The following is a 15,060-nucleotide window of genomic DNA, read 5'->3' on the forward strand; positions in this document are numbered from 1 at the left end:
ATCGTTTTTTATCATATCAAATACCGGTAATCAATATGTCCTTTATGTATGTATGTATATCGGAATGTATCGCCCTGGCTTATAAGATAATTGGCACAAAATCACAACTTTTTTCATATAACAATCTTATGACGTTCAGGAGAGAGTAAGAAAAATTGAGAAAGAGTGAAGACCTTTCGAAACTGGTCCTCTACTCCACGTGCCGAGTTTCTGTAATGTTTTTTATTGGGTATTGCTCGCCCCTTCTTACTTTGCTACATGTAATATGACCCAAAAAAGGCATCGAAGGATCATTTATGGTGAAATTGAAACGTAATAGTAGTAGGTGTAGTAGCAGTATAAGTAGTAATAGGAGTACCTAACAGCCTCACATAAGTGTTCAGACGGGGTTAAGGTATCGACGGCTCCCTGCTTCATCAATTCCACCGCTTATCGATCATTTTGCGAGAGGGAGTTTTCTGTTCTTGTTTTTCGTTTGTCGAAGTTACGGTCGAAGCTTCACTAATATCGTTTCGAATAAGTTTTGCAGTAATACTGGTTCAGTTATGATAATGATGCTAATTTTTTGTCGCACTACGTTCCTACGTTAACACGGTATTGGCTATTAAGAGCGTTACTGTCTCTTGCTTTTTTTTTCCTATATCTTGTATAAACTCACCTGTATTTCAATTGTTACTTTGGTATATGTATATGTATATATTGGTATGAATATTGTTTTTGACTAACACATTCCCTAGTTATATGTATGGTGTATGTCTTGTTTGCGTTTGTTTTGAGATTCTTTGTTTATTACTCGTATATTGCTCTATTGGAGGACACATCTCAGGATTGGGGAGCTTTTATCACACAACGATACGGCTGCGTATGTGTGTGTCTGTCTGTTTATATGCTGTATAGCAATGGTACTTGATTAGAACATACTTTGGTTAAGACGGGGCTGCACTTGTATGCGATTATATATTGTTTGTGTATGGGCTGTGTATATAAGTATATGGTATACGTATACGAGTTGTTTAATTTTTCTATCCTGCAGCACACTACCTTCAACTATTTCGTTATTGTTTTTGTGAACGTGTACGAGTTACTGTAGTTGGAACGTAGGAAAAACAAAGCCAAATTTCAGGACCCTTTATGCGTCAGAAGGACACGACGAGTCAGGGAAGTCAGGAGAGGAAAAACTAACGTGCCAAATGTGTGTGAGATTGTGGGGTGTGGAGTGTACGGACCTCACCAGCTACAAGGCGTCAATCGAGAAGGGGGCCGTGCGGTTTCGTTGCAGCCCTGTAATTGAATTCCTGGGGAGGCCTTTCCCCAGTTACGGGCAAAAGTTTCGTTTCCGTGGTCGATTCGATTTTCTCACGCCACGCTCGTCAACGGGACCGGTGCCGGTACAAGCCACTTCCCTTCGATTGCGAACGGTTGCGGTTTGGCCGGTAATTTAATTTTGGCGAACCGTGCTACCGTAACCGGTGAGGCGTCAAGAGCAGAGGCTTTCGAGCAGGCTTAACCCATCTGCTACCGTTGTTTGACGTGAAGAATCGCGCCCAATAGTGGCTCGGTCCGGGTGTTTGCGAAAGGAAGGGCAAAACAGATTGTCCACCGACATGCAAGAGGCGCAATATGGCGTGTGGTTTACTTGTTGCCTGCTTGAATGTTTCACCCCGATCCGTTTCGTCTTTTGTCGTACACTATCTGTCGTGTGGAACTGTGTGAAAACTTTTGAAACAAACTTGAATGACTCGCTTGAGTTGCAGAGGGTCCATGTAATGTAACGCAAGAACTGAATTGCTTTGAATGATCTGGCTCTAGAGATATCTTCAGACGACATACCGTTGAAGTGAAATCAAATCCAGCGTGGGTTGTATGCAAGGCTAGTTGGTTTGATTTGGTGATAGTGTTTTGATTAAAGTTCCTTCGCTCGTCTCGTCTGTATTGAGGCTGCGTGCTGAGGTTAATGTTTCGCTCAGATTGATTCCGATCATACTTGGGTAGAGTATTACATTTATGTGTAGTATTTGGTATATTAACTATTTCTCTTCTGTGGTTGTTTGATCTGTGCATGTGCCAGGAGCAGTTCTCCGGCAGTCACTCACTCTCGCGGTTACTATTTTGATTATTTTTAGTTTTTGATTGTATTGCTACAAAGCCATAATAGGGTACATGTGTGTAAGAATGGCAATAATGGTTGCAGGTTTTAGAACAGAGAGGGTTTTGATTTAGCCATTTTGTATCGATTAAGTAGCAGTGTGCAGTATATCATGCTCTAGGTGTAATAGTCAGTTTTTTTTTTGCCGGGTTTCTTTAGATATTTCTTTCCATTGCCTTGAGTTCCATTGAGCGAGTAAAGTACCGTCGATGTAACACAGGTTAAACAAGAAGAAAACTTAAACGTGAATCTCATCGTGATCGAACGATGGCGACTTGTCGAAGCTGGCCTGATGGTACAGCCTGGCCCGGGACGATTTCTTCCGCGCACGACTTTGCCGTGCGCGGGCTTTTTGCTATGGAGGCTTCATGTCCTGCATGATACACTCCATACAAGAAGCGTGCGGCTGGGAAGCGTACTGCTGCTGTTGCAGGTGATGCTGATGTTGCTGTTGCAGTTGCTGCTGGTGCTGCTGCTGGTAGGCGCGCCGATCGTGCTCGATGCGAGCATAATGAAGGTTTGGATTTTCATCGTAATCTAGGAACGAGGAGCTATCGATCGACCTCGAAGGCGTCAACCGGTACGTGCGCTGTGGTGAGGCACCGCGACTGTGACTTTTCGGGATGGGCATCGGACCACGGGGTCGTTCGTAGTGCCGTTCGGGGGAAGGCACGCGGCTGTAGAACCGCTGAGGGGATACTCCACCCCGGTGGTGATCTTTCGGCGGTGAGTAATGGCGGCTTCCTCGACGCTGGGGGGACAGTCCGCGAGGATATCCAGCACGGGTCGGTGAAGGACCACGGCTACTGTAGCTTTGCTGTGGTGATAAGCCACGCCCGTAGCTGTGCGGTGAGGTACTACCGCGATAGTAGCCACCACGCATTGGAGAAGCGCCACGGCTCGTGTGACCAGAGCGCTGTGGTGATGGTCCACGACTGTTATATCCACGCTGCGGTGAAGGCCCTCGGCTGAATGAGCTCTGGGGGGAGATTCCTTTGAAGGAGGATTGCGGAGATAGGGAAAGCCCACGGGTCAGGGAAGTTTGTGGCGAGAGACCGCGCGCATAGCAACGGCTCGGGGACACATCGCGGCTGTACACGTTCAGCGGTGAGCTGGAGCGGCTGTACGATTTTCTGTAGTCATTGTTAGACCGTTCGGAGGAGATGCTGTATCGCTTCTTGCTACCCTCAACCGAGGAAGCGTCGAAGCTAGTATTTGGCGAATACCCGCAGGAAGATTCATAGCCCTCCATCGAGCGCATACGTTCCGCGCTGCCAACGGACGCACTGCGCTTCGCACGGCGCACCTTCTCTTCGCGTGTATTCTGATAGATATGTGGATAGTCCTTCTCGACGCCGAGATATTCGCTGGACAGCGACAGATAGCACCGATTGCCCGTAGCCGTTTGATATTGCTTATAGTCGGAGGATAGGTTGGCGTCCGTTTTGGACGCGGTACTATCCGAACTTTCCGACGGTTTGCTGCCAACCGAGGGGCTGGAGGAACGCTTCAAAATTCCACCAACGATACCGCCTCCGTTCGGTTGCTTCTTCTTCAGTATACCACCCTCGGATGCTTTCTTACCCGTAGCGCCCCCAGCACCAGCAGCACTTGGGCTGGAGGCACGCCTCGCCCTATCCGGGCTCTTCTCGATGCGTACGTGCCGCTCGATGTCGATGCTATTTCTCGGCGACTTGATCTTGATGATACGTATTGGGCTCTTTTCACGTTCCACCGATTTCATGCGCTTGGGCGATTTGGTTTTCTCCAGCTTCGGGCTCAGCGTACCATCGGGCGAAGAGTTTGCTGACGATGCACTCAGCGTGTAACGCTGCTCGGGCTGCGAACCACCGTCACCCTCGGACGAGCTAAGCCGTTCCTTCGTAACGCCCGTAGGTGACGGTTTCTCGCCCGTCTGCTCCGAGCAGCTGTCATCGCTTTTGCCCGACCCGGAGCTGGACGATTGCATCTCCTGCTGGCTGGTGGATGCGGTGGGCGCATCGGATTGGGATTTCTTCGGGGAAGAGGAGAAGGAAATCTGGGGAGGAGACGTAACGGTCGTATGGTGCTGTGTGGCTGTGGTCTGTAATGTCTGTGTAACGGTACCGGTGGTGGTGTCAGTGGTCGGAAGTGAGCGTGCTATCGGTGGCGGTGAGGCAACTACTGCCGGTGTAACACTACCCGGTTGTGAGGGAACTGTGCTGTCACTACTACCCTGCACGGTCTGTACACTTTCCAGATGCTTCTCCTTAAGATTCTCCATGTACTCTACTATGTCCGTCTCTATCAGACTGTCAAGATTGAGGTTCTTGAGATGCTTATCCATCGCATTGTCCGCTTGGTCGGTTTGGTTCGGTCGCTTTTCGGTGGCGCTTGGGCCGGCCGTCGGTTCAAACATCTCTACAACACTCTTATCGCTACTGGGAGAAAGTCGCTTACCTAGATCCTTCATCAGTACCGGATGGTAGGTGGCCGGCGGATGGGACGACTGTATCAGACGCGCCTGGCTGCCAGTGCTGCCCACAGATAGCGTGCTGGTGGTGCTGTTGCCAGAAAAAAAATGTGGAAAAAGGCGGGCACATGCGTTTTACAGCATTAGATCAAACGTAAAGTTTGGAAATTGTTTGCGTGAAGCCTGCGAAAAACACTTACCTCAGCGTTAGGTGATTCGGTGTTTTGCCAAGGGACGATTTCGGTTTCACCGTGCCCTGCTGGGAATCATCCTCCCCTTCCGATTTAGTGCCGGGGTCCGGTTTTTCTTGCTCGCGCTCGCTCATGTTTCGTCTGCAGGCTGCTACTTGTTCTAGAAAAAAAAGAGGAATACCAGGACGATACCATCCAGCGAATACATATTAACACACGGTCCGGCTCGGATGGATTTCGTACCGTAGGTTGCAGACAGCTTACCTCCAACATCGCCCACCGTCTTGCTACGCATACGGAACTGACCGCTGTACTGTGGGACCGGTGGATCGTCCGCTTCCTGGCTGCCCGAGGTCGTGTTATCGTAGTCGATGTTTCCAGACGAGTGACGTTGATTGATCTTGGATTTCTTCGGCTTGCCAAGCGTCTGCGAGCCCTGCATAATCTGTGGCTGCACAGGGACACAGGGAGGGAAAGGAAGAAAGGCGTTACGATAAAAAGAAACTTTGTCAACCCGGGGCATAGTGGTGAAGTTTACGGGCACAAACCTGCTGCTTCGGTCGCTCGAGAGTTTGCGAATTTCCGGAGGAATTTCCGACACCCGTCATCGAGTTCGTGCTGCCGCCCATGCTCTTAAGCGATGGTATCGACATATTGCGAACGCTCTCCCGTATGATCTGCCGGATTGTCTTGAGGAACGCGTTACGGAACTCGGCAGTGCTGTGGATGTTGATGGGATGTGAGTGAGTAAGAAGCTTGGGTAGATAAATTCCGGATAGAGCAAACGAAAAACACGCTGGAATGTTGAACGTTCATACGATGGAAGGAAGTTTGGTTCGAGTTCGTAGAGTGGGGTTTTTCGTTTGTGGTACGCTCGTGTAAAATATTTCCGCTTTCCTTTAAAAACCACTCGCAACATCTTGGTTTTGCACAAGGAACAACAAGGACTGGCCAAAACAACAATCACTCATCCCTCATGAAAGCATGTATTTGTGTTCGAGAACAGGATAAAGGATGTTTGTGTCTGTACGGGTTGAATCGAGCAACCTGGAATGTCAATTACTGAGACGGTGGCTTGAAACCCAGCCAGCAGAGTGGGAAGTTGTTTTCTTCAATCATCGTTCCGCTCGAGAACGCTATTACGTTAACTTTAAAAGCTTCTCTGTGCTAATCCGCAAAAATTGCGAGCTGCGATAGTGAAACCCTAGTTTCGAAGAAGGAACAACGGAAAAGAAAATCGTTCGCTGGAGTGCATCGATCTTGGCAAACAGTGTATTGGATCACATTGCCTCATTCCTTTCTTCAGGTCGAGTTTTACAGCGGAGAAAAACATCGTACGACTGGATCGGAAACTTTCCTTGCGCTGATTGTGTGTCCTTTGGGCGGGAAGCCCGGAAAGGGATCCGGTGTCGAAGGAAACTCTACCTTTACGGTTGCAGGACCAGTTGCATCGTAATCCGATTTAAATTAATAGATTTCTGTTATTCCGTGCAGTTGAATCGGCCCCGGGAAGGTGTACCAGCAGCAGCTTAAGTGCATATGTGTACGTGTTTGTCTTCGGATGGGGCGAAATCCATGCTTTTATCCAAAATGAGATGTGGAAATTGTTTTTCCTTTACTGTTACCAGAATGAGTGTATGTGTGTGTGTGTGTTTGATTGAAACTTTCCATCCATCGAATGAGCAACTTTTTGTACGAATTTTGGTGGTCTAGTCGAGGATTAAGAAGTGGGCGCTTACCTGTTCGATAGTACGTAGACCTTCTCCGACCGACGTTGAAGTTGCGACCGGAGGTGTATCAGCTCCCAGAGGAAGTGTGAGTCCATGTCTTTGGCGGAGGAAGCCCTTACCTGTACCTCGGTGACCGGTATCAGCACCTGATAGCGAATGATTTCCACCTCGTTCGTAGCATTCTTGCTCGAAACACCCTGCACCGAAGATAACAACCAGAACGAAATACGATTGTTGTAAGAGTTCACCACGGCATGGCAAAACGAACTTACCATCAGCTTTTTCTTCTGGCGCAAACGCTCCTTGCACAGGAACACGACAGCCGACTTGAAGACGAAGCACATCGCGTGCAGCTCGAGTCCCTTTTTGATCTTGCCAAGGAAATCGCTTATATTGAGCCACTCGACGCCACCATAGTAGAGCAGATCACCTAGGTCGTTTGGGGGGTAAGAGAGGGCAAAATTGTAGATCTGTTATAGTGCCAACGTGGTATCGAATGGAACTTCACGAAACGAAGCCACGTAAACGAATAGAAAGCGAACAAAACATAACAAAATTGGGGAAATGTTGAATGAGGGGACAGTTCGTGTCCATACTACCAGGGCTGAGATCGATCGGTTGCTTGCAGGATTTCTGGTGCTGGCGGAACAGATGATCAAATATTGCACCGTACTCCTCGTGGATGCGCTGCATTTCGTTGATGTGTTCCGCGACCTTCTCCATGCCCTTGAGTGCCTCGACCAGATGCAGATGTTCGGCCGCGTTCGGATCGGTCAGGTTGCGAAGCTGTTGCAGTAGCAGCGGGTACTTTAGGATGCGCTGAATCGGTTTGATGAGGAATGACTCGAGGGTGCTGCTGTGCTGTTGCTTCGGGTTTCTAGCGGCCAGGAACTCCTGCAGTGCTTGGTTGCCTTCATCTGTGTTGAGACGGTAGTATACCGAAGACACAATAATGAAAACATTGGATGATATGAAAACTAAAGGCGGACCACTTACTTGGATGTAGCACCTTCTGTGCCTTGCTGTGACTAGCGCAGAAGGACGAGTACAGCTTGAAGTGGTTGACGTAGTACAAAAATGCAGATCCAATGGCAAACAGTACATTCTATGGGATAGCGGGACAAACATGTACGATGACATTAAAGTAAGACAGTTTTGTGTACATACGACTTTTTTTTCTATACCTTAAACTGACTAGGATGCTCCAACTGGTGAAAGTCGGGCTCGAGATCAAGCGCTTCCTCGAGGTTGTTCAAGAACTGACGCTGGAATGTAACAATCTCTTGGATATTACCGAACAGTGCGGTAATTTCGGCATTCGATAGGAATGTTTCACGCTTCAGCGGCTCCAGATAGTACTCCAGCAGATTGTTCAGATGCTAAACGATTTGATAAATTGTAGGTTAAAAAAAGATAAGGACGGCTTAAATAGCTTTACTGCAAGGACCCACTCACCTTGACGTAAGATTTCTCGGTATCAACCAGCTCGAGTATAACCTTGCGCAGCTTCTCGGCATCGGTTAGCTGACGCGATGGCGTCAACATAACGTTCGACACGGACGAAGCGACCGAACCGGTCGGGCTAGACTTACGCGTCTCCTGTGGCGATCGGCAGAATCCGGTTACCTGTTCTGCTGACTTGAGCAGATTCTCAATCTCGAAGCTGCTGGTGCGTGACGATGGCTTTGAGCGGTCCATTGCTGACAGGTGCGGATCGTTAGAGGAAGGTGCGGGAGAACTTTCAACCTCGGGCGAGTAAACCTCCTTGCCTGCAATACACGAACGTCCTTTGAACGTCATTTGACAGAAGAAGACCAGGTAGGAAATGTGATTTGGCGTAAAATAATGGCAACGCATCGGTTATTGTGTCAAAGCGAGCGGATAGTGAATATAGAGTGGATAGGTTGCGTAAATGGATACTTACGCCAGCCCGGTGCGGGAACGATTAGGCCCGATATCATCTCCTCGCTGATAACTGGCGGGTCTGATGGTGGTGGTGGACACACTAGCGATTCAATAATATCGTCGGTAGAGCGCATGATGCCGACGAGATCTGGTGGTTCCGTGCGGGAAGATCTGATGGAGATTAAATAGAAGATTGATCCGATTAGCAAGAGGGAGAATGAATAGACTAGGAGCAAGCTGAAAACACTTACCTCATCATCATGCATAAGGCTTGTTCTTCCTGAAGCACACTTTCCAAGTACATCATGTCCAGGTCGGAAACGATTGCACCGTTTATCACAATTATTTCATCACCTTTAATGACACCTAAGACGAATCGATGGGAATGATAAGACACGGCGTTAGTGTTGTACAGTAACAGGTATCGGTAGAACGTAGAAGACATACCGTTCTGCATGGCAACACTCTTATCCTCGACGCGGCTCACGTAGCAGCATAGTTCGTCCTGCCGGTCAGCATTCTCGATCAGCTCCGCCTCCACCGAGAAACCCCACATCTGCTCGAGCGTTGTTCGTTGTAGTTCTACTTGATATAAAATTTTGGCGCACACTTCCACTACCTCATGGGTGTGTAGCTGAAACGGAAAGGACACAAAAACACCATTAAATATCCACTCCCCACCTTCCTCACCCTGCTATGCTTACATATGTTTCAATCAAATCGTTTCTGTGAGGAACAAAGTAGTTGTGATCTTCCATATCTCGGCGCTTCTTCACGCGCACGAAATGTTCCATCGGGTTCAGATTCTTCCGACTGCACGCACTAGCGAGAAACTCTTCCACGGACATGCCCTCGCGCAGATACACCGTAGCGAACGTGTTCTCGGGCAGCGCAACCTTGTAGCTCTTCTCCGGCTCGTCGCGTGAGTTGATCTGCATCGAGCGTCGGCTAGAGCCGCTGTTCGACCGTGACAGGATCGGTGGCCGCCGTTTCGTTGCACCACGGCCCGCCAGCAGATTGTTTAGCAGGGAAGGCGATCGGGCACAGATGAACGCGTGGAACGACGAAACCGTAAAGACGCCGAGCTTGTTGAGCGTGTTCTTCGTGGGGCGTGAAACGTGCGTTAGCAGCGACTTCGGATTTGGCAGCTCGCCGTTCTGCAGCGACGCCATGTAGCAGCGCAGGCGGAACTGTTCGCAGTGCAGACGTTCGAGGTTTTCCTCCCACTGGAGGATCTGCTGCTGGATCTGGTGGCGTGTGTCGGCATCGGTGACAACACTCTGCTGCAGGTCAGCCATATGCTTGAGCTTGTGATCCTGCGTTGAAGGGTAGAGAGTGATCGAGCAACAGATTCAAGAGTTGAGTGGTTTTATATTTTCGATATTTTTTCTTTTTTTTTTCTTTTTGAGTGACGGCCTGGCCGTATTGCCATATTTTCGATATGTTGGGTTGCAATTTATGCATCGAAAAAGACAGCTTTTTGATAAGTGTAGAACAAAAAACTAACTCTCAAATCACTCTACAGAAAATGTCGTCCAGGAAAAAGGATTGCAAATCCCAGCGAATATTGTCTCGGGGATTATAGGTTTGGCAACAACAGTTGAAGTTCGTGGTGAGGAGACATAAGCTAGTCTTTATCATTTAAAGAAAATTTTAAAGAAGGCACACCGAAACATTACTCACCGATTCTATTGCTTTCTCGAGGCGGAAGATTTCCTCCTGCAGCAGATGCAGCGTACCCGTCTTGCCGCGATGTCGAGCGAACGCAGCCGCACAGGCACTGTGTATGCTGTTGACCCAGTTCTCCAGCTCCACCTGGCAGGGTGCCTGGAACAGGTACGCATCACCGAACGCCGTGCTGAGGCAGAAGATGTAGTCCCGCTTCGGATGTTCCGGTATCGGCTGCATGATCGCACCGTCCACAATTATCAGATGCTTGGGGGCAGCCTCCACCGAACGACCGTCACGCGAATCACACGGATAGAACAGCAAGGTGGTACCTTTGAGGCACACCCAGTACCCCTTCCAGCCACGCTTGCGTGCCAGCTCGATCTGATGTTTCTTGCGCAGCAGCCACTTCTTCACCGACAGGAAGCTGACGAATGATCAAGGTGGTAAATGGGTTCGGTGTTAGGAAGGGAACTTCTGCGCCAGCTGTTACAGCACACAACACACTTACCCAGCCTTTCGCACCGCACCGGTACAGTTGAAGGATGCGGCCGCCGTACCGGTCGCTTTCGCTTTGTACGGTGAGGCCATCACACTTTCACCGTCGTCCTCATCCGAAACGGCCGTAGTAAGGCTCATGCGATCGTCATCGGATATCTGTACCCGGGAGAGGAGGATAAACAAGCAAACAAGAAAACCATGTATTATGGATAAGCTGAGCAAAAGAAAATAAATCAATCTTGCAACGAGGAAAAGTCCGAAGTAATCCTATCGCAGGCAAAGGAAACAGTAACCGATCACGAATATGGTAATACTTGGGTAACGAATTATGCACAACCCGTGCTGGAAAGAACGCCCTTCCGCCTTAGAGAAGTTGAGCTCGATTTATTGTAATTTGTCACCATCACTGTCCTACTTGTGTTGGGGCCCCCGGGATTAGCGTAGGGATAAGCGTTAGGGTCGACCCTATTGGGTGATTTGAAGCGTGAGCATACATTTGCATTAGCGCTGTATGCCTATTGGCGATGGAATGATTGATTACGCATCCGCCGGTAGGATGGTTGATGGTACAACAAAGTGTAAAGTGCATTGAGGGTGATGCACACCCACACGATGCGATGGTTGTGTGGAGTAGTGGCGGCACACTACTACTACAACTACGCTGTAAAGTGACCGACGTGACTCTGTGATCCGTGCACAGTAATGATGATCCCCGCAAGACTGTTAACGAGGTGGTAAAGTTCGGTGTTCGGCAAGCAAATTTATCCAACCGGTTGCATTTCCGGGGTGCAGTCGAGTATTGACGCTTGTAAATGGGGGTGTTGTAAAGCGAGCGATAGTTGGGCCAGTTTTGCTGGTTGATTAAGCACGTAGCATGCGCTAACATCGGGCATTGGGTGGAAGCGAAGCGAAGATATTCAGTTTAATTCTGTGCACAAAATTGGTGGCAGGTATGTTTGCGTATTTAATTAAATGCAACTGTGTGTGATGTTTTAATTTGATATGAAATTTAATTTTCAATGTTGAGCGGTTTTACAATTCAATGAGCGTGCCAACACGTGTAGCATTTGAATGTTTGAAGTACATGATGCCGTGGCACAATTTGCTCAAATGCTGGCCACTACTGAGTGGCAAAAATGTGCAGTTTTTTGTGACTTAAATAAGAGAGCAAAGAAAACTGGAGCTAGTTTTATGGAGCAATTTTGTTAAAATTGACAAAAAGGATAATTACAACCAAATATCCAATCAAATACTTATGTTTACAGGAAAATGCAATCATGGAAACTCGATTCGTTACAGGAAGCCTTTGAACAAATGAGGTAAAATTTTTGGAATTTTATGTAACGTCCTAGCGAAAACTCTAGTTCATTAAACACTTAAATTTTACCATTTCAAATGAAAAGTAGAATCTAATCAAATTTAATCAATACAAGATTTAAAAAACGCGACAGTCTAATACGATTCCGTAGAAAAGCGCATCACTCGCTCACCATTATTCCAACCCGATTCTATGCAACAACGAAAATGTGGCAAAATGTTAAAATCCAGGAGGAAAAGCGGCAAATAATAAATACTACCACTTGAAATGTCAACAGTGTTTCCAATAAAGCACAAAAGGTCAAGCGTCTACCCCTGGCATAATGCTGCTGAGCTTCGAGCCCGTTCGAAAACCTGGAAACGAATCCCATCATCTGGTGGCCTGGTGTGACCTATGCGTTTAGGCAAATGGTGACATCGAGTTCTCGGAATCGCAAGTAAGCATATTTGAAAAATCTAATAAAACGCTATCACATTTCTACATCTGACAGTCCGCATCTTCGAGCGATGGGTACGCCAAGCGGTCTACAAGGTGCGCAATATTGTGCGATTATGACGGAATCACACACACACACGCACATATGGTGTTGTGTTGCAGTCGGGACGTTCCCAGGATGAAGGATTTATTTGTTTCTTGCTTCGCCTGGGAACCGCGAACGGGTTCGCTGTCGTTGGCGGGCCTGGTATAGTATAGTTTCCAACCAACCCGACCGCCACAAACGTGTGCATCTGTGCTCACGTATGATTTACGGCAGGGCGACTCGGGACGGGAAGGATTGTAGCAAGCATAATGTGCGACCGTTGCACATCCATCCCACATACCGGGCCAAACGAACCCGACAACTGCTGTCGTACGATGCCAGCACTTGTCTGCGGTAAGCGGTACGGTGGCGAAGGTGTAGCACGCTGGGTGCAGGCGAAGCTGTGTAAACAAGATAATAGTCCACTATCTTTTTGCATGGCCGTTGTCATCGTTGGCTGTTGACTCGTCTCGTGACGACGTTGACAACAATCTTTCCTCATTGCCGGTGTACATAGCGCCCGTCATTGCGCTATGATTTGCTGGGATTTTTGCGTTTGCTTTGTTGCTTGCCGCTTTTCCTGGCCGCCGGTACAGGAACGGTACGCGATGAAACGATGTGATGCCGTGGCACAAAGTTCCTTGTTGACAAACTCATCGGCTGGGATGGGTATGGGTGGTGCGTTGCGAAAGAAAAACAATATCCAGCCCACTCAACCCCAGAGGCACAAATCTTGCTAATGTTTCATGGTTAAACGGAACGGAGCTGTATGCTTTCGTGTTCTTTTTTTGCATAGTTGTCCAGGATGAACACTTTTTTATGCTGCTTTGGAGATGTGAAACGTAAGCGAAATTAGTAATTGTTAGTTTCACATATTTGAGTGGCAAATTGTATCATTTCAAGCTAGCTGAACCTATCTACTGTATGACTCTGGTTTTTTAACCCAATAATTTTAATGAGGTATTGTTGAAATAAAGTAATTAATTTTGCCGACTTATTACTGAGAATACGAGAAAGCCAATGAACAAAATCGTAAATAAACATAAGCAGAAAATGTTATTTATTTTATTTATATTGGACTACTATAAATATTAAAGTATAGCTCCGCCATTTTCATCGTGAGTGTGGTTTAAAAAGAAACATGCATTTTTGAAATAAGAGGCAGCCTGGTGGCAAAGATGACAGGGGAGCCAGCCTGCACATGGCAGGCTCGGAGCTCAAATCCCATTCGGATTATTCAACTACGTGCTATCAGTAAGTCTCGTAAGTCATTAGATGGTTAACGTGACTTTAAGATGGCCGTTAACCTAAGAAGAAGACAACATTCTTGAAAATAATAAATTATTTGAGCAAGTTTATGTGTGCTAAAGAGCCTCACTTATCTTATCTTATCAATCCATGTATGTATAATGTCTAAAATTCTCTCAAAGACCAGCAAAACTTTGAACTAATTTCCATAAGAATTATTTTTCATCGCTTAAAGTGTGATTCTCCTGGTTTCCCCTCCCAATAAATGCAAGTTGCTCTCAGAAATCTTGTACGCACACAAAAAAATCCATCTACTCATTCACGCACACACGCACTAGAAAAAGCACGCGAAGGTTTTACCGGTCGCGGTTATGCAAGCGGTAGAAAATTTTCCACCATTAATTTTCACCTGCCGAGTGAGGCTCCACGATACAAAAGCAAGGCAAGGGCACACACACACACACACACTGATGTACTCTACACCCTACGCGTGTTTCCGTGTCCCGAACATTCGGTCCGGAAGGTGCAAAGTTGCGCTGCGAACGTCATCACTTGTACGGTACGATGCAACCACCAAGGAAACCACCAGCCAGCAGAAAACGCTGGTGCAGATGAGGCTGTGTTATTCTTAGCCGTATATACCACAGTGCCGGAAACGCTTTGGTACATGGTCCTGCCCAAAATCGGGCTGTTGATGGGTGGTTTTTTGTTTGTCCATGTTAGCAACAGTGTGGATGTGGAAGCATATATTTGTATGATGCACCTGCTGTAGCTGTTGCTGTGGGGTACAAGTAGCTCACCAGGGTGCCCATCCGTTGCAGCCGTCTTGTGGGAGTGTTTTGTCAAAACTTCATCCTCATCAGAACCGGCGAAACGAGATTGCTATTGAATCTGTGCGCCGGAGGAATGAAGAAATTCTTTCCCAGCTCGGGAGGGTTTGGCCATGCTCAGTGCAGCCCGCCAGGGCACGGAACCAGATGGAAGAATAGGGAAACGACTCCTCTTCCGCTTCGGCTGCGGCCTGCTGCTCGATGCGAACGAGCAAAAGAACACTCTCCGGTTAGAAAAGCACTCTACATCCGCTTCTCGGTATTTTCACCACCATTTCGTCATTCATCTCTCCCTTGCCGACGCAATTCTTCAAGATGCTACTTTAATTAGCATTGTGGTACTGCAATGTTTTCCTACCGATCTTTCCGAGCATCAACTCTCACCCTCGCTTCTTCTCCCGATATCCCTTGCCTCTCCTGGTAGTTGCATCATGCTAGGTGCATCGTGTCACTTTCCAACGGAGCGAAGCACCAAATGCATACGTATTTACAGAACGGAGGCGCAGCTTGGTAGGCTGGCAGGCTTTTGTACAGTCGTAGTACAACAAATA

The 15,060-nt window shown here is 47.7% G+C and overlaps 3 protein-coding genes across 6 annotated transcripts in view; 1 reads left to right on the forward strand and 2 right to left on the reverse strand.

The window, feature by feature from the left end:
• Window positions 1-15,060, forward strand: part of LOC126560898 (uncharacterized) — a 502,800-nt gene that overhangs the window by 149,781 nt on the left and 337,959 nt on the right. The window lies entirely within an intron of this gene.
• LOC126561296 (protein still life, isoform SIF type 1) overlaps window positions 1-15,060 on the reverse strand; it is an 87,732-nt gene that overhangs the window by 3,527 nt on the left and 69,145 nt on the right. For all 4 annotated transcript variants that reach the window (XM_050217344.1, XM_050217342.1, XM_050217341.1 and 1 more), the window contains 16 exons: window positions 10,604-10,749; window positions 10,108-10,519; window positions 9,129-9,740; window positions 8,872-9,058; window positions 8,676-8,790; window positions 8,444-8,595; window positions 7,975-8,288; window positions 7,704-7,898; window positions 7,516-7,624; window positions 7,119-7,436; window positions 6,792-6,949; window positions 6,529-6,716; window positions 5,338-5,509; window positions 5,054-5,240; window positions 4,799-4,949; window positions 4,586-4,689 (listed from right to left, as the gene is read on the reverse strand). In XM_050217344.1, coding sequence (XP_050073301.1) covers window positions 4,586-4,689; window positions 4,799-4,949; window positions 5,054-5,240; window positions 5,338-5,509; window positions 6,529-6,716; window positions 6,792-6,949; window positions 7,119-7,436; window positions 7,516-7,624; window positions 7,704-7,898; window positions 7,975-8,288; window positions 8,444-8,595; window positions 8,676-8,790; window positions 8,872-9,058; window positions 9,129-9,740; window positions 10,108-10,519; window positions 10,604-10,749 — 3,520 coding nt within the window. The remainder of the gene's footprint in view (window positions 1-4,585; window positions 4,690-4,798; window positions 4,950-5,053; window positions 5,241-5,337; window positions 5,510-6,528; window positions 6,717-6,791; window positions 6,950-7,118; window positions 7,437-7,515; window positions 7,625-7,703; window positions 7,899-7,974; window positions 8,289-8,443; window positions 8,596-8,675; window positions 8,791-8,871; window positions 9,059-9,128; window positions 9,741-10,107; window positions 10,520-10,603; window positions 10,750-15,060) is intronic.
• LOC126561784 (mucin-5AC-like) lies at window positions 2,388-4,575 on the reverse strand. The gene has a single exon (XM_050218102.1). It carries the CDS (start codon window positions 4,542-4,544, stop codon window positions 2,502-2,504), a length of 2,043 nt encoding a protein of 680 aa, XP_050074059.1. The 5' UTR covers window positions 4,545-4,575; the 3' UTR covers window positions 2,388-2,501.

This window comes from Anopheles maculipalpis, chromosome 3RL (assembly GCF_943734695.1).
Source record: "Anopheles maculipalpis chromosome 3RL, idAnoMacuDA_375_x, whole genome shotgun sequence".
Taxonomy (NCBI): Eukaryota; Metazoa; Arthropoda; class Insecta; order Diptera; family Culicidae; genus Anopheles; species Anopheles maculipalpis.